We start from the raw sequence: 25,176 nt of genomic DNA, 5'->3' as shown, positions 1-25,176 counted from the left end.
ACTGTGGCTGCATTTTGGAGTAAAAATGCAGCCACAAATGCAGTCTTTTGGACTATGGGGAAAAAGGCTTTTCTACCTTGGCTCCCGAAGTTAGCCGTGGCTGTAAGCTGTTTACTACTAACTGCTAAAGTCGTGGCTCCGTCTCACCCCGTAGTGATCGACTCCCTGTAGCTACGCAGCGCCGCTATTACCCTGCTTGGATCTGAGTAGCTGCCTCTCAGACTGCCAGGATCTCATCGTTCGATCTCATTCCCTCTCACATAACCGGAAAAGCTGGGGAATGGCGGCGCTTTTGACATTTCTCTGACAATGGAAAAATATGGTTTACTAATTTTAGCATAACTCGGGTTATACTTGGCCTATTAACACAATTTAAAAACTGGTGTGTAGTTTATAATGTGCACTTTAAGCTCAAGGTGAAAGTGAGACTGAGGGAGGCGGAGTCTTGCTGCTGCGCCGTAACAAACTAGACGTTATAAAGAGCTAGAAGGCTATGGACCCCTATGGTTTGACGGATCGATACTCGCGGATGAAAAATCGATACTTTCCGAGGGCGGAAAATATCGATATATATCTCCGAATCGATGTATTTATACAGCCCTAGTTATAACACATAATATAAATTTTATAAAATGTGTTGTTTCATTTCTAATGTAGGCTCTCATGTCAGATAATCTAAGTCAATGTTGGAGAATAATACATTTTTTTAGATTTACGGAATCTCAGTTATCCTTCATAGCGGCTGAACCCTTTGTTACACCAAGCACTGTAGCTAATATTAGCTGGTATCTCGCCGGTGGACATAAATACAGTAAAGTAATATTCTAATCACAAAATATACACAATAATATGTCCATCATACTTGTGAAATGTTGTCTGTGGAGCCTCACATCAATAGTCCATCGATCAGAACAACAATATCCCTCAGTGCTGAGGCATCTTCTGCTGTTTTGATTGAGCAAAGTAGGAGGGACGACCGCTCCAAGATGGCCGCCGTATTTGCTGCGCCGGAGCAGCCAATGCGGGGTCTGCTCTTATAATAAGTCTATGGTTTCCCCACCCTTATGAAAATTAAATAGTCTAAGTATATAAAATGTTAGCATACTTGAAGCCAGATTAATAATCAGTTTACTTTAAGTTTGTTAAGGATTATTTAACATGAAGCGTGTTATTGTGGAACAACTAATTTTGTGCTTAATGTATTTTAATTGTAATTAAATTGTAGAAAATCACAATTTGAAGTGTGCTAAGTTTACTATCAGACGCTTTTTGGAACAACTAAAAGTATACTTTTTATACTTAAAGTGTAAAGATTTTTATGTAATATAAATGTGCTTAATTAGTATATCTTAAGTTGACCATTTTTATGAATGAATTACATTTAAAATATATTTAGAATGTCTTCAAAATATATAAGCATTATCCACTCTGGCTACTTTTTTAGATACACCTGTAAAACTGCTCATTTACACAAATGTTGAATCAGCCAATCACATGGCAGCAACTCCACGCATTTAGGCATGTAGACATGGTCAAGACGATCTGCTGCAGTTCCAACTGAGCATCAGAATTCAGAAGAAAGGTGACTTTAAGCGTGGCATGCTTGTTGGTGCCAGATGGGCTGCATTGAGTATTTCAGAAACTGCTGATCTACTGGGATTTTCACGCACAATTATCTCTATGGTTTATAGAGATGGTTGTGAAAACTAATCCACAAAGCCAGGGATGTCATTGGAGTGGAGCTAGACTCTGTCAGAGAGAAGGATCCCTGTCCAAGATGCAGGTCATCTTTCACAACAAATTTCATCTACTTCATGACATGGTGCCTGGATAGAGAAGCACCTTCATCCAGAGACTCGTTTTACCAAAGTGAACCACAGAGCAACACAGAAAATTATTTCTGCCTGCAGCCATTCAACTTTACCATAGCCAACTATGAGTAACTTAAATCTACTTTTCTCTGCACTCATTTATAGGCTGTTTATACATCAACATATATGCATGCATATTTATTTATTTATATTCAGTCATATTGAATTACTTGCATCACTCTTATATATATATTTAATAAATGTGAACTCTTATGGTTATATTTGCATTATTAATATTTAACATATTGGGTGGAGTAGCCTGTCAACTAATAAGCAATTTCCCCTTGGGGATCAATATAGTACATTTTATTCTATTCTTATACTATTCCATAAACAATCCAATTCTATTCCTGAAATATGTTTTTATAGTTGATTGTCCATACATTATACATTTTTATTAATAAAGGAATTAATAATGCCATTTTTTGTCTTGTCTTTCAGGCATTGCCTGCATTGCTCTTTCATTTGTAGATGCTCAAGGTTGCCCCTTTAGGGTTGCAGCTCATGACTGTTCTTCTATTCTAAAATATGAGCCCTGCTCCATCCCTCTTCACCCAGAACATTTTGAGGAGCTGACAACTGTGATTAAAGCGGAAGCCATCAACATAAACCAAACTTCAGGTAATAGACACACAGATTGGCTTATGTTTGGGTAGAGCTCTGGGACGTCGTTTCCCCCAAAACTTTATTTGGTTTTTAACAAATTGTACAGTCTTTTTTTTATTTTTATTCCCTTCTCACCCTCCGCGGGTGATCTCTCTCTCTCTCTCTCTCTCTCTCTCTTTCATCCTCTGAGCTCGGGTCCTCTACCAGAGGCCTGAGAGCTTGAGGGTTACTCCAGTATCTTGGCTGTGCCTAGAACTGCACATTTCTGGACTGAGATGTCTGATGTTGTTCCTGGAATCTGTTTTAGCCACTGCTCCAGTTTGGGGGTGACTGCCCCGAGGGCCCCGATGACCACAGGCACCACTGTGGTCTTCACCTTCCAGGCCTTTTCCAGTTCCTCCCTGAGGCCCTGGTACTTCTCCAGTTTCTCCTGCTCCTTTTTCCTGATGTTGTAGTCACTTGGTATTACTACATCCACCACAACGGCTTTCCTCTGTTGTTTATCCACCACCACAATGTCCGGTTGGTTCTCCATTACCATCTTGTCTGTCTGGATCTGGAAGTCCCACAGGATCTTAGCTCGGTCATTCTCCACCACCTCTGAGGGTGTTCCCCACTTTGATCTCAGGGCTTCCAGTCCATATTCTGCACAGATGTTTCTGTACACTATGCCCGCCACTTGGTTATGTCGTTCCATGTACGCTTTCCCTGCCAGCATCTTGCACCCTGCTGTTATGTGCTGGACTGTCTCAGGGGCCTCCTTGCACCACCTACACCTTGGGTCTTGTCTGGTGTGGTAGATCTGAGCCTCTATTGCTCTGGTGTTTAGGGCCTGTTCCTGTGCAGCCAGGATGAGAGCCTCTGTGCTGTCCTTGAGTCCAGCTTTTTCCAGCCATTGGTAGGATTTCCTGATATCAGCCACTTCAGTTATTTGTCGGTGGTACATCCCATGTAGGGGCTTGTCCTCCCATGACGGTACCTCCAGCACCTCATCCTCTGTTCCCCATTGTCTGAGACATTCGCTGAACACATCATCTGTTGAAGCTTTGTCCTTGATGTATTTATGGATCTTGGATGTTTCATCCTGGACAGTGGTTCTCACACTCACTAGTCCTCTGCCTCCTTCCTTACGGCTTGTGTTCAGTCTCAGGGTGCTGGATTTGGGGTGGAACCCTCCATGCATGGTTAGTAGCTTCAGAGTCTTAACATCCGTGGTCTTTATCTCCTCCTTTGGCCAGCTAATTATTCCTGCAGGGTATCTGATTACTGGTAAGGCATAGCTGTTTATTGCACGGATCTTGTTCTTGCCATTGAGCTGGCTTCTCAGGACTTGCCTTATTCGTTGGAGGTATTTGACTGTTTATATTGTTTATATATATATATATATATATATATATATATATATATATATATATATATATATATAAATAAGATAATGAAAGCTACTATTGTAACTACAGTTCTATGAATCCCGGATGACTGCCACAGGCGGTCATTCAAGCACTGAATGATCATTCTTGCGCATGTGCAGGTTGAGATCTAATGACAACAAAGTCACTTGTGACCTGCCGGGGACCCACGTGACTCTATATGGTCACGCACAATCCCTCAACCTTCTCGTAAGAAGCAAGGATTCCAAGGGACCAAGCTCTCTGGTGTTCATCCGGGATTCATAGAACTGTAGTTATTGTAGTAACTTTCGTTCTGTTTCATCCCTACTGACCACCAGAGGCGGTGCTTTAAGCACTGGATGACGTATGCCAACAAGGTCACAAGGAATCTGCAACATCCAAGGGACAACCACTACATCTTGCCCAGATGTAGTGGGTTACCATCACCTAATGTGATGGTAAGGTATGCTGCTCCAGAATTCCTTGAAGGGGATGGGGCACAGCCACATTCATCCTGTAAAACCGAGCAAAGGTACTAGGTGATATCCAGGAGGCTGCACGGCATATAACGTCCAACAGCACCCCAGTCATGGCACCAAACGAGATTGACTGCCCCTCATAGAGTGGCACTTCACTCCCGCCAGCAGTGGCCGGTCCTGCAAGGCATAAGCCTTGGTGATCAAATCCGCAACCCAGCTGCTTAGAAAGTGCCTGATATTTCCGTGAGCCGACGAAGCAAACAAAAAGGCTATTTGTCTTTTGGAAAGATGCCATGACATTGATATATGCCTCAAGAGCACGAACAGGCTACAGTGGTTCAAAGGAGCCTCCGGAGTCAAACTGGGCAAGATGAAGCGGCTCGGTACTGCATGCTGCCAATGACACCTTCGGAATAAATGCCACATCAGGCCACAGTGAAACACCTGAGCCATCAGGATTCCACCGGCAGCAGCGCTCAGCTATCAGGGCTCAGCAAAGCGTGTGTGCAATTACCCCAGAGGCTTTGTGAAAACCATCGCCAAAAGGAACACTGTCTTAAGTGAGACTCTCCCAGTCGGTCCCTTCTATTTGCCAAGGGCTCAAAAGGGAGGGACCAAAAAGTCTCAAGTACCAGGGAAAGGTCCCATGCCGGTGCCACCAGGTAGTTGGGTGGGTGCAAATGCCTAGCACCTCTCAAAAACGGTACAGGTGGGCTGAATGGTTGCCCACCAAACAACCATTCAGCCCAACATGCCAACAGGAAATAGCAGCCACATACACTTTCAAGGTAGATGGAGACCATCCCTAATCCTGTAATGCCTGCAGGAAAGTCAGTATGTCAGTCTGAACACTGCACTGGGTCCTGCCCTTTATCACAGCACCAGGTTGCATAGTCAGCTCATGTGGACGGCGCCCATGATTTAGCCATTGTACATCCTACAATGGCTAATGCATGGGCATTAGCCATTGTAGGATGGCCCCTCCAGTCCTACAATATCCTATAATGTCTACTGCACAAACTGAGCTTGTGCAGTAGAGGAAAAACTAAGTCCTCGCTGGCCAGAAGGGGGCTACCAACAGAACCCTGTGCCCTTCCTGACAAACCCTCAGGAAAGTCTGAAAAAGTACACTGAATGGTGGAAAGGCATTAAGGAGGGTCCGGAGCTAGTTGTGTGCTAGCGCATTGTGACCCAGAGGGCTGGTGTCGTCCAAGGAGAACCAAAGGGGATAGTGAACTGCATCCCTTGAGGCAAAGAGGTCCATGTTCGCCTTGCCAAAGACCTTTCAGATGCACTCCACCACTTCTGTATGAAGTTCCACTCTCCTGGAAGCGGCTTCTGATGGGACAGAAAATCTGCTAGTATGTTCTGTGGCTGTGGGATGTAGGCTGCCCTGAGACTGGCCGAGTATGGAGCTGTCCAGATCCAAAGCTATTGAGTCAAGCACAGCATTTTCCTTGACCTGTAACCCCCACCCCCGGTGGTGGATGTGAAAAACCACAGTGGTGTTGTCTGACCTCACCATCACATGCTTGCCCTGCAAGTGCAGAAGAAAGCTCTGAAGAGCCAGAAGCACAGCCCTTAATTCCAGGATATTGATGTGTTCCCTGCTCTGCCGCTGGGACCATATTCCCTGTGCCATTTGACCCTGCCAGGATGCATCCGTAAGTACAACCTTCTGTCAACATGAAAAGGAACAGAGCAGGACCTCTGTTGTCATGAACAACCTCATGCTCCACTGAGACAGAGACTGAAGACACTGAGGCCCCACTCAAAATCTTCTGAGACGATGAGTGTTTCGTGTGGGGTCCAGATTCAAACTGTTCAACCACATCTGGAGGGGCTGCTATGACAGCAGTTCCAAGGGCCCTGAACTGGAAGTGCCTCCCTTGAAAAGCAAAATAAAGAAACTGCCAATGAGGCGCAGAGATTGGAACATGAAAATAAGCTTCCCTGAGGTCTATGGACCAATCGCTCGGGGAATGTGCCTGCAACACTTCCTTGGTGGTCAGCATACAAAAAGTACACATTCAGGCCCCTCAGGTCCAAGACTGGACATACACCCCTGGTGTTCTTCGGAACCAGAAAATACAGGGAATTAAAGTCCTCTGGGTCCAGCAGGGGGTCCACAGGCACTATAGCTCCCTGGACCAGCAACATGCAGATTTCTTGGTTCAGTGCCCATGCCTTCACTGGGTTGCAGATACACACATAAGCAACCAGCTTCACACAACCACACACCTGTACTCAACACACCTGAGTGCGAGAAGAACAAAAGGGATTGAGTGCCGTGTGTCATGTTCCACACCGAGAACACCGGCAGGTCACAGGTGACTTTGTTGTCATTAGCACTCGACCATCACATGTACAAGAATGATCATTCAGTGCTTGAAGCACCACCTCTAGTCAGCAGGGATGAAATGGAACCACCACATTTTCAAATGACACATGTCAGTGTTGCCATTTCCATCGAGTTAATTATGTACATATGCAACAAGGAAAGAGAAACAAGAAGGAAAATAGAGGGCACCTCCAGGAAAAAAGAAAATATATGTAAATATGAATAAATAAGGAGATAAAAAAAGTAAACAAATACTAAACGTAGCTAATATGCTATAGAGGGAAAGTTAGTTTGTCTTGAAAGCAGTTGTAGTGGATTCCAAATAACACATGTCTCAAACTCCTAGCAATGATGGTCATAAAAGCCAGAGCACTTCCCTGAGATGGAGTCAAGGGGGGGCCTTCCAGAAAAAAAACTCAAGCAAAGCACTCGGGATTCGGGTCAATTTTCCTCCCAACCACATTCAACGTAGCAGAAAAAAAATCTCCATCCAAAAGGTATTGAGTCGGATGCACAGCCAAAACCTTTTGATGATATTTTCAGGGCACTGTTGGAATCTGGGTCATGCTGAAGAGTCATAACTATACATTTTAGAGAGATAGGATTTGGTATTATACACACTATGCACCAGTTTGCACTGAGTAAGACAGTGCCTAGCGTAAATTGAGGACTTGCTTATCGCGCCAAAATACATGACAAGAGCTCATCTGATAAGTTCCCCCCAATATCCTGCTCCCAAAGACTCCTAACCAAGTTTAAAGATCTCAAACGCATAGAGGCGATTAAATTATACAGAATCGAAATGGAGCCTTTTAGCCTGGTAGTGAACAAAAGCAGGACGTCCAGATCAGTCTACCTGCAGATGGGGGAAAGTGGGGAAATTACTGCGAATGAAGCTTCAAATTTGTAGATAAATAAAAAAGTGATGCAATGGAAGAGCAAATCTATCTGATAGTTGTGCAAAACTGGCTAAGACATTATCAATGAATAAGTTCTTAAAGGTCTGTGTGCCAATATTAAACCAAGTCATAAAGGTTTTGTCCACAAGGAAGGGAATAAAGATATGATTTACTGCAAAAGGTGTATGAGGACATAAAGCCTGTAGGCCAAATTGATGCTCTAATTCACATATGTCAAAGTCAAGGCCCGCGGGCCACATCCGGCCCGCAAATCAATTATCTATGGCCCCCTGAATGATATTTAATTACTATGAGAACCGGCCCGCAAGCCAGAGCCGCCCGCTCGTGTTTTGCCTGCAAACACTACATTTCCCATAATGCAACGGTAGCCCGCGAAGTGACTACAGCGCGCCCAAACGGCTTCATTATTCATCAGCTCAGAGCCTCACCCCGAACATTGATGAACTTGTACAAAAGATGAGACACCTCCAAGTATCAGGCTCAGCCTCAGATAAGTGAGCATCACAGAGCAGTAACGTATTTTCAGTTTATAAGTTTCAGTTAAATTTTTACATTTGTTTCTACAAAACGTGATTTTTCTTTGAATGAAGTATTGTTTTGTCTGTGTGCCATATATTTTGTATTTTATTTTATTTTATTTATTTTTCAGTTGAATGGATTCAGGTAAAATTGCAGATAAGAGCCATGAGAAAGAATACAACTGATTTGATTTATTTTTTTACTTTACTATTTGAAAGCAGTGATCGGTAGGATCATAGAGCAGCACAGTAATGCATTTTCAGTTTATAATGCATGCACTTTGATTTATGCATTTATCTTGATATTAAGAAACATATTTTGTTTTTAAAAACAATTAAATTTGTTGCTGTTTGCCTCTTGAAAAATGTTTTCCCTTGAAGTTACTGACAGAGTCATAACAAAATATTGCTTTATTCATTTAATCGTTAAATAATATACACTGTGTTAGGTCTTGGTTCAATAGGCTATGTGCAATCATTTCAATATGTTTTAATAAACATTAAACCAGTCCGGCCCTCGGCTTGTAGCAAATTTGTTTTTTTGGCCCTCTGTGTATTTGACTTTGACATCCCTGCTCTAATTGTATCCAGATCTTAAGAGAAGTTTTATATATTTTATTTTTTGTATATGCAATGGTGGAAGATTGAATTGGTGAATATAGCAGTTCCATAAGAGACACAAGTTTTACAGAATTTGTCTCCATAACTAGCCAGTCGTTGGGAGAGGGGGCTCCACAATTAAGCCAGGCTTTAAAATCTCTAATAGCCCAATAGTAGTACCTGAAATTGGGTAATTGGCCATCCACTCAAGTGATTTAAGTCCTTGTAAGTATTGCCCAGACAGCCTCGGAGTCTTCCCTTTCCAAAGAAAGTCAGAATAAGACCATCTAACTGCTTAAAGAAGGAATTAGTAAGGATGATTGGAACACATTGAAATAAATATAAAAAACGCGGAAGAACATTCATTTTGAAGCAGTTAATGCAGGCTACCAAAGACGAGACAAGCAAGGACCAATGCTCAAAATCTTCTTTCAGTTTCAATAGCAAGGGAAAAAGGTTGGCCTTAAAAAGGTCTTCAATTTTATATGTAAGTTTAATTCCAAGATATGTAGAGCTATTAGACCTTTTAAAGGGGAAGGTATGCAGGAGAAGGGATTTGGTTGTTAAACTGATGGGAAACAGTTTAGGTAGTTAGTTCACTCTTACCTAAATTTAGCTCGTATCCAGATAACTGGCCAAAGTTTGAGAGCAAACGCAGAACAATAGAAATAGATGTTTGGAGGTCGGAAACATACTGAAGTAAATCGTCAGCATAAAGTGAGACTTTAGCTTCAAGACCATATCTTTGTATGCCTACAATGTTTGGGTTAGAACGGAGTGCAGTAGCAAGCAATTCAATGGGAATCACGAGTAGAAGAGGACTCAATGGACATCTCTGTCTCTGAGCGATAAAGGGAGGAATATTTTGATTGAGTGTTGTTGGTCATGACTGACGCCTGTGAATTAGAGTAAAGCAGTTTTATCCATGAAAAAAGTGTCACCCGAAACCAAATTTTTTAACATAAAATAAATATTTCCACTCAACTTGGTGAAATGCCTTTTCACCATCAAGAGAGATCAAGGCTTCCTGAGTACTTGTAGATGGTGAGTTGTAAATCATTTTTAAAAGTCGCCTAATGTTAAAGAAGGAGTGTCTATTTTGGATAAATCCAATCTGGTTGGGTGAATTACAGCAGGTAGGACCGCTTCAAGACTCATAGCAAGAACTTTGGACAGCAGTTTCAAATCTACATTTAAAAGGCTTTTGAGGTGGTAGGATGAACAGGAAAGAGGATCTTTATCTTTTTTCACAAGAAGGGAGATGGTGGCCTGACCAAAAGTCTGGGGCAAAATCCCCAAAGCAAAGGCTTCATTGCACACATTTAATAATAAGGGTGACAGTTTATCCCAAAATCTTTTGTAGAACTTTGAGGCATACCTACCAGGGGAGAGACTGCATTTGCTGCATTAAGTTCCAATGGCGTTATGGGTTTCCCCAGGTTAGTACAGTGAGCTGTTCAATCGTAGGAATATCCAAATTAGCAAAGAAATTGTCAAGTTCTGCAACTAAGGGTGTAAATTCAAATAAATAAATACTTTATAAAATTTCTAAAAAGTGAGGTTGATTTGAAGTGGGTCCATTGTCATGGTTGTGTCTGTTTGAACTTAAGGAACTTGCCTTGAGGCCGATGTCTGTTGAAGTTGATGTGCCAGTAATTTGCTGGCTTTATCACAGTGTTAAAAAAATTGTGCACTCGATTGTAGCATGGCTTCTGTAGTATAGTGGGTCATGAGTATATCAAATTCAAACTGCAATAATGTGTTCTTTATAAATATTTGGGGAACTAAAGGTTGCATACATATTACCAAGCTGTGAGATTTTCTGCCTAAGTTTAAACAATTTTTCATTTCTTAATTTTTTCTCATAACGAATATAAGAGATTATTTCTCCTCCTGACAAAAACTTTCAGTGATTCCCAGAATAAAGCAGCAGAGACCCGTGGGGTTTTATTGCCGTATTTTCCGCACTATAAGGTGCACCTAAAAACCTTCAATTTCCTCAAAAGCCGACAGTGCGCCTTATAATCCGGTGCGCCTTATATATGGACCAATATTGAGCCACAACAGGTCTAGCAACTATGATAAGCAGCCGCCGACTTCACTTTCGCCCGTAGAAGAAGAAGCGCGCGGTGCATGCTGGGATAGTTGTCAGAACGCTGGTTTGTAATCTATTAATAAAGTTTGACTAACCTATCTACCTACCGACCGTGTAGAATCCGGTCGTCTGCAGGTCATTTAGCACCACGTTCTCCATCGTCCGGCCACGCCCCAGACCAGTCGCGGAAGGCTCTCCTCTCCGACCGGAGTCGGACTGTCTTGTTGACATTCCCTTTATTGCAGCTCCATCTAGTGGATGCATAACGCAACTCCAGCCTCTACTGTAGTGTCTATTCTATGCACCTTATATATGAAAAAAGTTTTAAAATAGGCCATTTATTGAAGGTGTGCCTTGTAATCTGGTGCGCCTTATAGTGCGGAAAATACGGTAATAGACAAAAAGAAATCTATCTGTTTTGAAATATAGTTTGTGAAGCTGTTCACTGAGAAAAGATGTGTGTTTAGACACCATCAAGGGCGTTCAGACAAGTTTTTTTTAGTTTAATGTCCTTTAGAAGCAGAGCATGATCAGAAATAGTTATAGCATTATATCTACAACGTAATAATAATGACAGCAGTCTATTGTCGATTAGAAAAAGATCAATACAAGTAAATGTGTAATGCACAATTCAATCAAAGGATTAAGAAAATGCCATGTGTCTGACACTGCAAACTCCTGCAAAAAGGATTGAATAGTTTTGGCTGCTGGAGAGGGTTTGACTGATTTAGAAAAGGAACAATCTAATTTGGGGTCTAGCCAGCAGTTAAAGTTCCCAAAGTTAAAGAGGTTAACATCTTACAGAGTAGCTTTGGTGTGTTTTCACTGTGTACTACCCTGAAGAAGAAGAATAAAACAGGATTTAGCAATAACAACCGAAGCGCTGCCATTACCATCCAGATTGCGTCTGAGGCAAACAGGAGAGTCCGCCCCAAAACCAACCCGGAAGCAACTGCCCCCAAACAAAGGTTCCGCTTCGCAACTACTGCTCCTATCCCAACCTCAGGAAAGTAGTAAATGCTGGCAGATTAATATGCCGAAATGCAAATAAAACATAATTTGTTCATTTTTGTAAAATAAAAATAGAACAAATATTATGAAAATATTTCAAAATTATAAAACAACCAAAATAATGTGGTGACATTTTTAGCTGCACCACACAGAGCAAGAATCTAACTTGGCAACAGATCCACTGAATCGGGTTCGAATGACACGCAGAAAGCCACAGGCCGCTTTAAACTTTCTTCTGGAATTTTATACTTAGGTTTATAATACTCAAATGTTTTGCTTTTTTTATTTGAAAGTCAGTTACCATATTTCTGTTTGATCTCTCTCAGCAGCCCAACTAAACGTGCGCTTTGATATTTGGGAACAAGGGAACATCAGCCCCTTACAGCTGAGTGATAAACTGCAAGGGGCGCTGCGCCATGCACTCTGTGATGCCATCATGGAACTGAGAGTCTTGCGAAATCCTCTTTGTCTTGGTGTCACAGCGAGCTCAGACAGAGGTCAGAGAGAAGGAACTAAAGGTAACACTATCTTGAAAAATATTAGTTAACATTTTTTTAATGCCTACCATAAAACTTTAATCCTGCAAACTTTTCTGCAGTGTATTACAAGTATTATGTAAAACCATCACAAATCCTGAGATTCCCTCTGACTTTTTAAAGAGGCATCACAAATTAATATAATACCTTTGCATTTTACAGCTTGCAGAAAGGAATAAACGTTGCTTGCCAGTTTTATCATGGAAAAAAACTTGTTTAGAGTGGACTGATTTATTGATTTCTAGTATTAGCAAATGTTCACAAACTTTTGTTTGACTTTGTATTATTGTGAAATCTGTTTTCAGGACAAGACACATCTCTGTCTGAGGTGAAAGAAAAGAAGGACAGCCCCAGGCAACGTAGTGGCTCACGGATCTTTAAAAGCGGCCCTTCTCCAATCACCTTAATCCATTCAGCAGGTGTCAACCCGGTGATGGGGACCAGCACACCAGAATCTACTACTCCTACTAATAAAAGCTCACGCCGGAGCTTTTGGGATATTCTGGTCAGTTTGTCAAACATCAAAGACTTTTATTACAGAGCTGTTCTTTCAATAATTACATGGCTTCTTCAATATAAACTTATTTAATTAGTACTTTTGTGTTTGAAAGTACTATACTAATTTGTATAGTCTATCTGTAAACAGACCTAATCTTTTTCTTACATAAGAGTAAACCCGACTCAGCAGAGCTTGGGAGCCCCAAGACAACTGATGACATTGTTCAAGAAAAGGGAGAAGAGGGCAGAGCAGCACGGCGAAGACACAAGACGGAGAACGTAAAGCAGCAGTGGAGTCAGGAGAGAGCTGTGGCTGTGGAGCTTGAGCAAGCTCAAAGGTGGTGTGGCTGAAACTTCTGATAAGGTCTTCATCATGTCATATTTTAGGCTCCAGCCTTTAGGGCCCACAAAGTAAAGCTTCTGCAAAACAAGGTTTCATCTAGAGACAGTTAAACCACGATGTGACAGTTCTGTCTTTAGTTCCACAGCACAAAAGCTAATTAATAGCGGTTTCAAAATACTTCTAAAATTAGCTCTGTGCTGTGCCAACTGGATATCTGGTGGTGGGATATGAAGGTACTTTTGGTGCAAAGGTATTTGTGTCATGTAACTGAGAAGTTGAAGTTGCAGAGAAAGATCCTATCGGAGTTTTGTAAATGTAATTTTTTTTTCAATATTTCACAAATGCAAAATAGCAAGCTTCACTTTTTCAAATTCTTAAATACAAGACACAAATTTATGCTTTAAAAAAAATCTTACACTTACATTTCACCCAAATGATCCAAAACAACAAAGCAACAATACTTTGTTGTTTTTAAAACAAGTCAGCAGAAAAAAAAAATCATTGTTGCTCCCTGAACAATATGGCTCAAATAAATTGGGTTGCAGTCCTTTATTAGAACCAGCTCCTTCTTCTTCATCACTCTATCTACAAAACCACAGATGAATCACTCAAATCTTTGCTGAAATTTGTCACAGTTGTTAACGTTTTGATTTTCCCTTATTATTTAGCTAAATGGCAGCGGCTCAGTTACTAAAGATGAAAATTCAGACACTTCAGTGCCGTGGTATTATAACAGTCAGAAAAATATTCATCATTAAAAGCTTTTGTGCACACAGAATGAAAAGTTGTATCGTGTCACAGACTCTTTCAGCTGTGGTAAATAAACTATTGTAATTCTTAGTTACTTTGGAAACAGGTAATACAGTTTAAATCAAATGTTTACTTAATGTAAACATTTCTGTAATATAAATAGTTTAGTTTAAATTGTTCAAATTCTAAAGTTTCCATTAATTTGCCAGTCATGGTATTTTGTTGAATTCTGTTTTACTCTATGACCTGACTAAGTTGTTTTGGGAGTTATTTTACAAACTTCTCACTAGTAGCATGTTAAAGGTTTTGCCTTAAAATTTATCCACAAATCAAAAGTTTACAAAGCCGCGTGACATCATCATGTGGGCTTTCCCAGATTATTTATAGACATATTGGTCTTAGTATATTTAAACTAAGACTTTGAAATAATAAAACAGATTTAATGTCAGACAGTGAGGAAAGAAAATCTTTGTTTTATTAAAAACGGTATACGTCATTACTTGGTCCAATTGGAATAGCCACTTCTGGTTGAATGTGGCTTCCAGTAATCAGCACATGAGCTTGAATCATGTGTAAGAAGTAGGTCTGTTAAGTTCAATGCATTAATCCTGTGTTAATTCACATTATTTTAATGCCATTAATTTTTTTAAATGCACAATAAATTACACAAGTTTCTGTATATTTTGAATGTTCTCTATGCTGAAGCTGAATATAATTTCCTTCTCTGTTCCAGCTGTTTATCTCTGGGGTAAATATCCTGTTTCTTACTGAAGTGATCTCTGAAAACAGCTCCACTCTCCCTCCTACATGGCGCTGCGGCGCTCAGAGCATAGGAAGATCCCTGAAATTATTTTACTGTTGTTGACCCAACAGAAACCTTGTTTAATGAGGTTCAACATTTTCATTGTGTGACTGGCCTTGTGGAAACCTTGAAAATATTTTTTCAAATAAGCGAGGTCTTGTTATGTTTGTTTAGGAGGCAGGTGTCTCAGTTGGAAGAGGGAGATGCAGGCACTTTACACCCTGTCTACCAAGATACTTGCCAGTCTTGGATCACGTTTATGGCCAGACTTGGTGAGTTTCTGTCTGTGTGCTAGCACCAAATCAAAAGAGATTTCAGAAATGTATGTGACAATGACAGTTTTTCTGTTCAATGACCTATCATAGCTCTTCCTGTTTCTCTTTTTAAAAATGCATGACAACTGCTGGTGAAAAGGCTGCCCCTCCATCCAACATTGCACGGCTGAAATTGCATCCAACTTCCTGCTGCCTTCCATTTTGACAGAAGTCATCAATTTGGTCAGTTCTTTGGCCAGTGACACAACAGTGAAATCATTTGAAAGGATGAGGTCAGTAGTTTCCTCCAAATTGTTGCATTCTGAATCAGCTATTTCTCATTAGCATACTACTAATGGGATTTGGTGCTGTGGTTTTAAAAGTAGTTTTTGTCATAGTGTTTTGATTGCTAGAGCTGGGAAGTTTAACACCTTTTGATTAGAAGTTTAAGCTAAAAAAAATAACCTTAAGCAGAATTGTAAGCCTACCTACCTGGCCCGATGAGGTGACTTTGCTCCAGAGCACCATGAGCTGCTTGAAGAAGGATTTGGTGGAACTGAAAGAAAAATACAAGTATATGGAAGGACAAATGAAGAGGTGGAATATCAGAGTCCTCGATGTCCCTGAAACACATTACTTAACTACTAGCCCAGTTGCCCCAGCTTGAGAGAAACTGTGATTGACCACTCACACTGGAATTGGGCAAAAGGGAAAATGAGTGTCAGGTCATGGGTCATGAATGTTAAGCTTCCATCAGGAGTGTGTGGAGATACTGCGCCATGCGTGCAGCCATACCCCTCTTCACTTCAATGGAGAACAGATCAGCATTTTCCCAGTTCCACTACGAGCAAAGCCAGAACCAGAGCTGCATTTACAGAGATCTTTGAATTCCTCCACTCTCGCTACGGATTACAATTCCCAGCTCTGCTTTGTATTAATCTTAGAGTGGTGGGTAAGGAATTTGCGGATTCTGGCAAAGCCATGAATTATATGCTGAAGATCCTCTTAACTTCTGATGACAGTAAATAACTTTAAAATGAATATGCAAAGACAATGAAAATATGATAAAACACGCTTTTTGGGAAATGGTTGGGCCAAGTTTTTCCAGAACCTCTTTTGGATCTAATGTGTCTTTCTGTTATGTCCAAACCAGGTGTAACTACCAAATTCGATTATGTTTTTTTTCCGGCTAGGTGAATCTCATTAAGTGAAATAAAGTCTGAATTAAAACTCATCAATGTTGATTGTCTGAGCTCCTAGTTGATTTAAGTCCATCCATTTATATTCCAGTGTGGAAGAGTGTATGGAGTATAACTTAAAGGCTAAGCTGGAGAACTTCCCACCTCAGACAACAGTGACGACTCTCTGTTGTCACCGTCAGCTCTTCCACAGACCTCATCACCTCCAGACTACCCTTGGTCACTTTGCTATTTCCCGTGATGCAAAACTAATAGATAAGGAGCATTTAATTCAATAAAGTTTTAAAGTTTAGCTCAATAAACCATTCAGTATGCCTCTTTGTCAAGCGAATGTGAGCATGTTCATACTTAACATTGCTTCTAAGAAGCTGTTTATTCCGTATAAAGCTAATATTTACCTGGACAGAATCGAATTCCAGTTTGATCACACTGGGGCGTCTTCCTCTATCCTTGATCCTCTTAACTGCAAGAACACTGCCACTGCCTCGAAGCAACTCCTATTATAGTCTCACTGTGAGGAGCTCATTCACCAGGGCTGGAATACCTTCCCCCTAGGAACAGAGTAACCTGGGGATAATCACGACCAGATCAGGTTCAGATCTGGTACTGGCCTTCTCACAAGCCCAGTCCAGTATAGCCTCCATTTGTTCAATTCTTCTTATCACAATACTTACCTCTGGGTCCATGTTTTCCTGAAGTTGTTTTGCTCTCTGCAAAAATTCAGCCTTTAGACACTCCTTGTTCTTGTTAACCATATTTTGCAAAGAATCACACTTAGAGTTCAGCTGCTCCTCAAATGTGATTTTTAGTACATCAATTTTTGGAGTTTAACAGCCTAAATTCACACGGTGCACTGCCTGAATGTCAATCAGCATCCTTATAGTCCTTCTGCCTTGTGAATAAAAGGAAATGTTGGCTAATGACAGACAACATTTCACAAGACTTCTATGCTAAATGCTTTTCTTACTCTTTTGAGGGATTAGTACAAATACAAACCTTTTCTTTTATTTTCAATAAAGTGTTAATTTCTTGAATATGTCTAAATTACATCTGAGATGATAAAACATTACAAAAATAATTTTACATTATGTTCTGCAGTATTTTATTTTACATGTCACTCAGTTTCAGATGCCACATAAATGTTTGTCTCTGTATTTCAACCTTTTTACAGCTGCCCCAGCGGAGATGTGTTTTTTCCATTCCCTCTTGTCCAGCACCGCAGCCACTCTCCTGACGCTAAAAGAAGCTTCATTCTCATTGGGCGAAATTTCTACCAGTGGCACTGCTGCACAGAGCAAGGTACCCACCTGCTGGAATTTATCAGTGTAAAAAACAGACATCTTGTGTGACACATGGAGCTGCCAGCCGCCTGAGCCTGCGAGGTTTATCACAGGCACTACTTGAACAACTTAACTTTCACTTCAATTCAATAGCCATTTGCTGTCTGATGCAGATGATGCATCACAGATTTTTGACATTATAGCAGGCATCTTCAAATCCAGACCTCAAGGTCCAGGATTTTAGATGTACCCTTAGTTCAACATACCTTCACCAATGATCTCCTCAGTTCACTTCAGTTCAGCTTATTTATATAGAGCCAGTTCACAACAATGTTGTCTCAAGGCACTTTACAAAAAATTATTTAAATTCATTTATATATATGTGCACTATAATTGATCCCAGTTATGAAACAGTACAGTATGCTGGATTAGGTATTGAAAGTAGGTAAGAAAATGGAGTAGCTCCATTAAACCACTGACCTGCAGCATTCACTCCTCCTGGACAAGCACATAATGACAATTGCTTGTGTTGTGACTATACAGCAATTCCTCATACAAATCATGCATGAGGTGACAGTGGAGAGGAAAAACTCCCATTCAACAGGGAGAAACCTCCAGCAGATCCTGGCTCAGTACAAGTGGCCATTTGCCACAACCAACTGGGAATTTGAGAAGGGAGAGCAGAATGCATGTAGGATTATTTTAGATGTTCATGAAATGAAAAAGTTAAGAGCAGGAGAGGCAAAACGATTGGTTGATAGGGAGAATTGTCTCAACCAATCCACTCCTCCAAGAAGGAATCACAGCTTCTTAGCTTTCCTGGTCTAACGGAAAAAAAATAAAATAAAATAAACTCTTTTGATTTCATGTAATAATACTGTGTGGAAAAAATGTGTTGCCATAATGAAAATGCCAGACCAAAAAGAAAGTTGTTACCACATTTCCTAAGGAGCTGAGTCTTGTAAATTTCTGCGTAAATTGAAATCAATTTCTTTCTGAAGTATATTGTTGTTTTAGCCTCCTGTGTGGTGTGAAAGTGCAAAGCCATGTTTGGTGCCAAAGCTTTTGAATATCCTGTACTTGCTCCTGCTCTCTGATGCTGTTTCTCTGTCAATGCCAGCAGTCTAACACTCGTGTGTTAATTTGCAAACATTTGCTTCCATCATTATATGTTGAGCTGTGTTTCACTGTCCACCCTGCCTTGCTGTTTGTACCACCTCTGTTTGGCTGCAGAAGACAGTTCAGATGAGGAAAGCTCCCCAGGGCTAAATAGGTTCACACGTAAGTTTGGCTCTTAGCTTAGCAATAACAATAATACTGGTCATTTATTTTTATTTTATTTTATTTTTTTTCTTTAATAAATGTTACAACATATAATCTCAGAATTCAACAAGAAATGAGCTGTCTTCAAATGAACCTTTTTGCTTGAGGCATGAAATATATATATATAATACACACACACATATGGTGCCTTGCAAAAGTATTTGGCCCCCTTGAACTGTTCAACCTTTTGCCGCTTTTTTTGCAGTTTTTTATTTGTTAAAATTGTTTAAAATATCCAAGACATTTTGTTCCACCTCACAATTGTGTCCCACTTATTGTTGATTCTTCACAAAATAATAAAAATTTTAGATCTTTATGTTTGAAGCCTGAAAAGTGGCTAAAGGTTGAAAAGTTCAAAGGGGCCAAATACTTTCACAAGGCACTGTGTATATATACATATATAAAATTCACATTATTGCTGTAATTTGACTGTAGCATCTGTTGACTATCGTTGACAATATAAGAATAAGAATATAAAACACTTATTTGAGAGCCCCTATCAGAGGATTGTAATATGTTACTTGAAATGTTTTTGCTGTCCTATTTTTCCATATTTTCTCTTTTGACTCACCAGCTCACAAGGGCTTCCAACGGTTTGAGGCTCTGGAGCAGAGCGATCTGATGACTCCTGGCCATCCTGAAGCAGGACAAGCTCCCCGACAGAGATTCCTATTCATCAGCATCGCAGAGAAAAAGGTCATCATTTATGTGAAACCATAATTATGTGACTGCTGCAGGGGCCAAATAAAGAAAACACATTTAGGAACTTAAAAGCTATTGTTTATTTCAGTATTGTGACATTAACTTAATGTGGTAATGTTATGAATATGGATGAGATGTTTGCGTTTTCCCCACTCATAACTAAAGTACCAGCTATGCAATGTAGCAACAGTTGTCATTAGATTGTCTAAACACACACAGAGTTTCTCAACATTCAGTTCTTGGGCCACAGAAGGTCAATATCTGCAGACACAGAAACAATGAGAAACAATGTTCTGTAGTGGAAATGCAAAATGTCTGTTCTCAACGTTTTGTAGGTGACTCTGTACAGTTATAACTGGTCTGTGGACCTGGGTGCATCTCTGAACCGTGACCTGGTTCGCCTTGTGAAATGGCAGAATGCGAGGGCTCATGTTGTTCACTGCCTGTTCAGCCAAAAGATGGGCCTCTTCCATCACTATTGCTTCTCTGATCCACCTCTTCAGGAACTGGACTCCAAGCTGGTATGTTAAACTCAACAATGAAATTAGTGAAGTGATCTAATCACGTTGACTGTTATTGATATAACATTATTACAGCAATTATTACTAATTTAAGATAAAATGTAATCATATTATGGGAAAATGAGATATTAAGAAGTGTGATAGACTTATTCCACTCCCTAACAAAAACACAGATTGTGAAAATGTCCTCATTTTCACAATCATTTTAAACATTCGCACTCTGTTTACTTTTGATCTGACAACTTTATAAATTACTTCAGATAAAAAGATTATTCCAGAAAAGGCATTAATCTTTGATATAATGCTGTTGTTCATCACAAAAGGACCTGTCCTAGTAGCATTCATCCAAGCTACAGTAAATACCTTGTTCTGCCTTCACTAAATGGAAATGCAGCTAAACTCGGTCAGCTAAATTCTGCCTTGATATCATGACTCTGAGGAAAGTTGTTTTTTTGTCCACAGCCTTATTGACAGTAATGAAGTGTGAAACTAAGACACAAAAATGATATATTACTTATTAAGCTTTTTTTCTATAAGCATGTACACATACGCTTAATGTAAATAAATGAAATAATATTCCACATGATTTAGCTTCTTGTTCTTAGTTTACTGTTTTGCACAAACTAAAAGCCTATAATATGTAATGATTTTCAATATATATAAGCACTAACTAACTAATGTATTTCAGTAGCTTGGTCTAATAATGAATTAACAAAAGTAGTACAAAACTTGCAATAAATATTCATAAATACTTGAAAGATCCTTATTTTTGTGAAAATAAGGATCTTCCCTCTGACCACAGTGGTCAGAGGGAAGATGTATGCAGGCAGCCCTGGATTGACTGGACAACAGGTGAAATCTGACTCTCAGCCTGACTTTCTGGTTCAAGTCACATGACACATAGTTGGGCTGTATCTCTTAAAGGGACAGACACCACACATAGATACACTCAACAGCATATGGCTGGTTTTATATTTTCACCTTTCACCTTCCTGTGACAAATGTTTTGTCACAGGAATTCTATATATTAAAAAGGTGAGTTGATACATTTTGGACAACACTCCGTGTGTTTGCCTTCATGAAAATCTCCAGTCGCCCTCTACTTTTATCAAATCTTCCAACTTTGTGAAGTGGCCGTGGATTTTCCTCCCTTACTTCAAAGTAAATTTGGGGATCATAAAGTAATGTTTCAGAATGGTAATTCATCTTCTGACAGAGTAAAAGGGTTATAATTTTAGCTCAGGAAAGACATACTGATCAAGAGAAAAGGAATCGATTAATAATTAACTGGTGCATACATGCTCTAAATATGGCTATTTGCTGAAAGAACAACACATTTAGGTCAGTAATTAAACCAAAACTGTACAAAAAATATACACATTTTGCATTTTAGATGAAAAACCTTATTTGTCTGTAAATACGTTCTACCCAGAACTCCGAAGTGGCAATTTTGCTTCACTCAGTTCAAATTCTGTCAAAAAAATGAATACCCTATTAAGCACCTTTTGCTTTGCATTTTATAATCCAAGACACAATCAACAGATTAGTTGTCAGTATTTGTTTTAGCTAGAGACGCATCCTTTGCTACAAATGATCAAGCATTCACTAAAGAAATGCATTTTTTTTCTCATTTTAGACGATGTTTATTTTCTTATTTCAAAGAGGAATTTTTTTTTAAATTTTTTTAGAATTTCTAAAATTCTGTAACAAGCTTAAGTGGTTAAATGAAAAATCTGCAGAATGTGCCAGTTTTTTATTTGTCAGAATAATCAATAGAATCAATAGCTACAACTAATAATTAATAAATTGTTAGTTGCAGCCCTAGTTTAAAGGTTTTCAACATTGTGATATTTAAAAAGCTCCCTAAAACCCAGAGCTCATCATTATAGCGTTGTTTCAGCAGCATATGAGATGGATGTGTGGAGGAGAACGGAATGTTAGTTCAGCTGAAAGTAGCATGGAAGGGCAGTATCTGTCATGATGGGGTTGAGGTGTGGACCCAAAAGTAGCAGGCGAGCGACGTGGTGGAGTTTCGTTTAAAGATTTAATGAAAAACAAATACAGAATCAAACTTACAAAAATATGAGTCCAGGGAAGCAAAATCCAAAAATAAAGCCAAACTAAAGACGTGGGAAGAGATGAAGAAGGTGACGAGACGGACTGGCGAGTTGTTACTGAGATGGAGGAGCATAAATACTGGGAGGTAGTAAATGGAGCGATTGACCTAACTAGATGAGATGAGGGATTACAGGTGACAGCAGTTGGCAAGGAAGCTAAGAAGAACTGCTGGGGAAAACAAAAGGGAGGAAACATCCATCCATCCATTTTCTGTACACCATTGTCCCTAGTGGGTCAGGAGGGTTGCTGGTGCATCTCCAGCTAACGTTTCGGGCGAGAGGCAGAGTTGCCCTTGACAGGTCACCAGTCTGTTGCAGGGCAAGGAAGGAAGCAGGGAGCTGAAAATACTTCTAATACTAAAGAAACACTAATGAACTAGAAGAGAAAAAGACATGAGGGAAAAACAGAAACAAACCTAAACAGAAACAAGGCTGATAAAAACAATAAGAACTAGAAACATAGAGAAAGAATAACTAGAAGATCTAAACAAAGAAATAACCTAACTAGAATCACTAAAGAAAGATGGACATAGATTCAGACCAAAAGGCTACCTAAACCTAAAGTAACAAAATAAGAAAAAAAAACTAGAAACACTACAGGAGTGAGCTAGAAAGACTTGTGAAATAACCCAACTAGAATTACTGAGGAAGGTATACATAGACTCAGACTTATAAGAATAACTGAACCTAGGGTAGCAAAATATCTATTAGAAGCACTACCAGGGAACTGAAAGGAAAGCGAGAACCAAGGCAATACTAACCAAAAATAATTTACATCAAAATAATAAAACTAAAATTGACCATAAAGGGCTAACGTAACATGAACTGAAACATGATGGAAAAATAACCAAATCCAAAATCCCTGAGTCCTGAAAGCATCGGCTCTTTAAAAGTGGAATAAGGCAGGTTTCATCATGCAGCTGTAGTATCCTGAGGAGCATTCATAGGTTGACCTTTAAATGTGATTGTTAGTACCTGTTTCACTACCAGTAAAAAACCTATATTGTTTTTCCCAACAATAAATGCTGGGAAATTGTACATATTTGGCTCAAACTTCATCTATCTTAGTTATCATGAAAAAAAATCTAATTTGTAACATTTGAGCTGCAGTGTGAGTCGGTTTAGTGTAAAATAATTTGATTGTTGTACAGCAGACCAAAGATGAAGATTACAAAAGTCACATTTTTGATAGCGTAATGAACATGAAATGAATGTCCTCTTAGCCTCCCGCTAGCAAAACAAACTCAAAAAAGTTAAAGTTTCCCTCCAGTAGTTTTACTCTTCAGTACGTCATTACTGGTGACTGTAGATGGAAGACAAAATTAGAGCAGCAGAACATTTGCCTGAACAGAGCTGCATCTGTCAAGCTTGTGATGTAAAGCAGAGGAAGCACCAGTGCACAGTTTGTCACCACGGCCTGTGGCCATTGTGCACTCAGCTCTGTCATATTCAGTTATCTGTGCTTGAGTTGCTCCACATGAACAATGTGCTCAAGCATTCCCTTTAGAATCAACCCCACATAACGGTGGTGCCAGGCTGTCCGTGGCTTTACTATGTGCAGGATGATACTTGGTACCAAATAATTGCAAATGCATATTTATATCATTAACTGTGCTCCCTTGAAAAAGTTTATGTACTCCTATAACTTTCCCTCTGATTGCTAGCTGTTTGCATTGTTCTTTAACAAACTTTGTCAAAAAAGTTTGCATCTAGGCCTGTCGCGATAAACGATAAATCAATTAATCAGACAATAAATGAAACCCATCGACCTCATTTTAATTATCTTCTTTGTCGTCTCTTCCGGCCTTTTTTCTTTCTGTTGATGACACTGAATGAAAAAAGGCTCAGCTCCGGTGCTCTCCACTGACCTTCCCTTCCTCATTTCCTTAGTCTAATGTCCAGCTCACATTACACGAGTTGTCGGCCCATTTTCAAACCCTGAGACACACATTTACCGATAGAAATCCTAGTTATGACGGTTCGATCGGGTTCGTCGTGCCGTGTGGTGTCCAGCCACATGGGCACAAAATAATGGCTACAAGTCCAGTTAACTAATTTTAAAATCAGGCATCAATCAATGCTTTACTAGAATCTACCTGTGATGCATGTGGCTCAGCGTAAAGTCCTGACTGAATGAAAATCATTTATCTATTTATGTCACGTTAACGAAGAACAGCTGAAAAGTTACCAGGTTTATCAACTGAGGTAGCAATTTGGCTCTAACTCCTCCTCTTGTCATTTCTATATTCTTTGCACGAAATGTTGAATAAATATTAATGTTGTTTCCACATATCATCTCCAATGTCCGCTGGACTTTGTGTTGCGCCGTGTCAGCTGTTTGGGATTCCACTCCGTAATTTCCCCTCAGAAAGCATGGAGGAGAATCCGCGCTTTCTGATTGGCTACCTGTCACATTCAGCGTTAAACTCCCAGTCGGGGAAAACCCCTGATTTAGATCGGAGCGGCCACGACGATCTGCCGTAACACACCACACACTGCAGGATGATCGATTACGAAATCACCAGAGACAATCTTAGATCGGCCAACGTTTTAAGATTGTCGTAAGGAGAAAATGGGGGCAAAAAATCGTGTAGTGTGAAATACTGCATTAGGTAGTCAGATGTGCCCGTTTTCTCTATTTAAATCTAGTGATTACTGAAAGACAATATACATACAGACTTCATAATCTGCAGTCTTTTGGTTGAATGCAGTATTTATTTCCACTTTGACTTTGTTGTTTAGTTTTTATTCAAGTACGTTTTTTGTTAATGGAGACTGAGAATCCATTTTATTTTTGTTTTTGGTTGTTTTGTTTATTTAGTTAATCAGTTCCAGTGTTATGTGTTCTTTTGAAAATAAAGTGTATATATCAGGAAATTGCATGCATTATTAGTCATTTCCATTAAATCAGTGTCAAAAGGTCTTGAAACAATATTATCGTTTATCGCAATAATTTTTTAGACAATTAATCGTCCAGAAAAATTTGTTATCGTGACAGGCCTATTTGCACCATAAACAT

General features: G+C 39.7%; 1 protein-coding gene across 11 annotated transcripts in view; it reads left to right on the top strand.

Moving 5' to 3' along the window:
* The window catches only part of szt2 (SZT2 subunit of KICSTOR complex), a 165,600-nt gene that overhangs the window by 100,838 nt on the left and 39,586 nt on the right, over nt 1-25,176 (top strand). For 6 of the 11 annotated variants that reach the window (XM_081606674.1, XM_081606677.1, XM_081606670.1 and 3 more), the window contains exons 50-59: nt 2,313-2,492; nt 12,159-12,350; nt 12,674-12,873; nt 13,038-13,204; nt 14,936-15,033; nt 15,176-15,308; nt 17,386-17,513; nt 18,728-18,775; nt 19,392-19,513; nt 19,855-20,040. In XM_081606674.1, coding sequence (XP_081462800.1) covers nt 2,313-2,492; nt 12,159-12,350; nt 12,674-12,873; nt 13,038-13,204; nt 14,936-15,033; nt 15,176-15,308; nt 17,386-17,513; nt 18,728-18,775; nt 19,392-19,513; nt 19,855-20,040 — 1,454 coding nt within the window. The remainder of the gene's footprint in view (nt 1-2,312; nt 2,493-12,158; nt 12,351-12,673; nt 12,874-13,037; nt 13,205-14,935; nt 15,034-15,175; nt 15,309-17,385; nt 17,514-18,727; nt 18,776-19,391; nt 19,514-19,854; nt 20,041-25,176) is intronic. The other 5 variants (XM_081606671.1, XM_081606673.1, XM_081606672.1 and 2 more) reach the window with 5 other exon arrangements.

The sequence above is a fragment of the Poecilia reticulata genome, chromosome 4 (genome assembly GCF_904066995.2).
Source record: "Poecilia reticulata chromosome 4, P_reticulata-male-v2, whole genome shotgun sequence".
Taxonomy (NCBI): Eukaryota; Metazoa; Chordata; class Actinopteri; order Cyprinodontiformes; family Poeciliidae; genus Poecilia; species Poecilia reticulata.
This window is presented reverse-complemented; position numbering and strand designations above follow the sequence as displayed.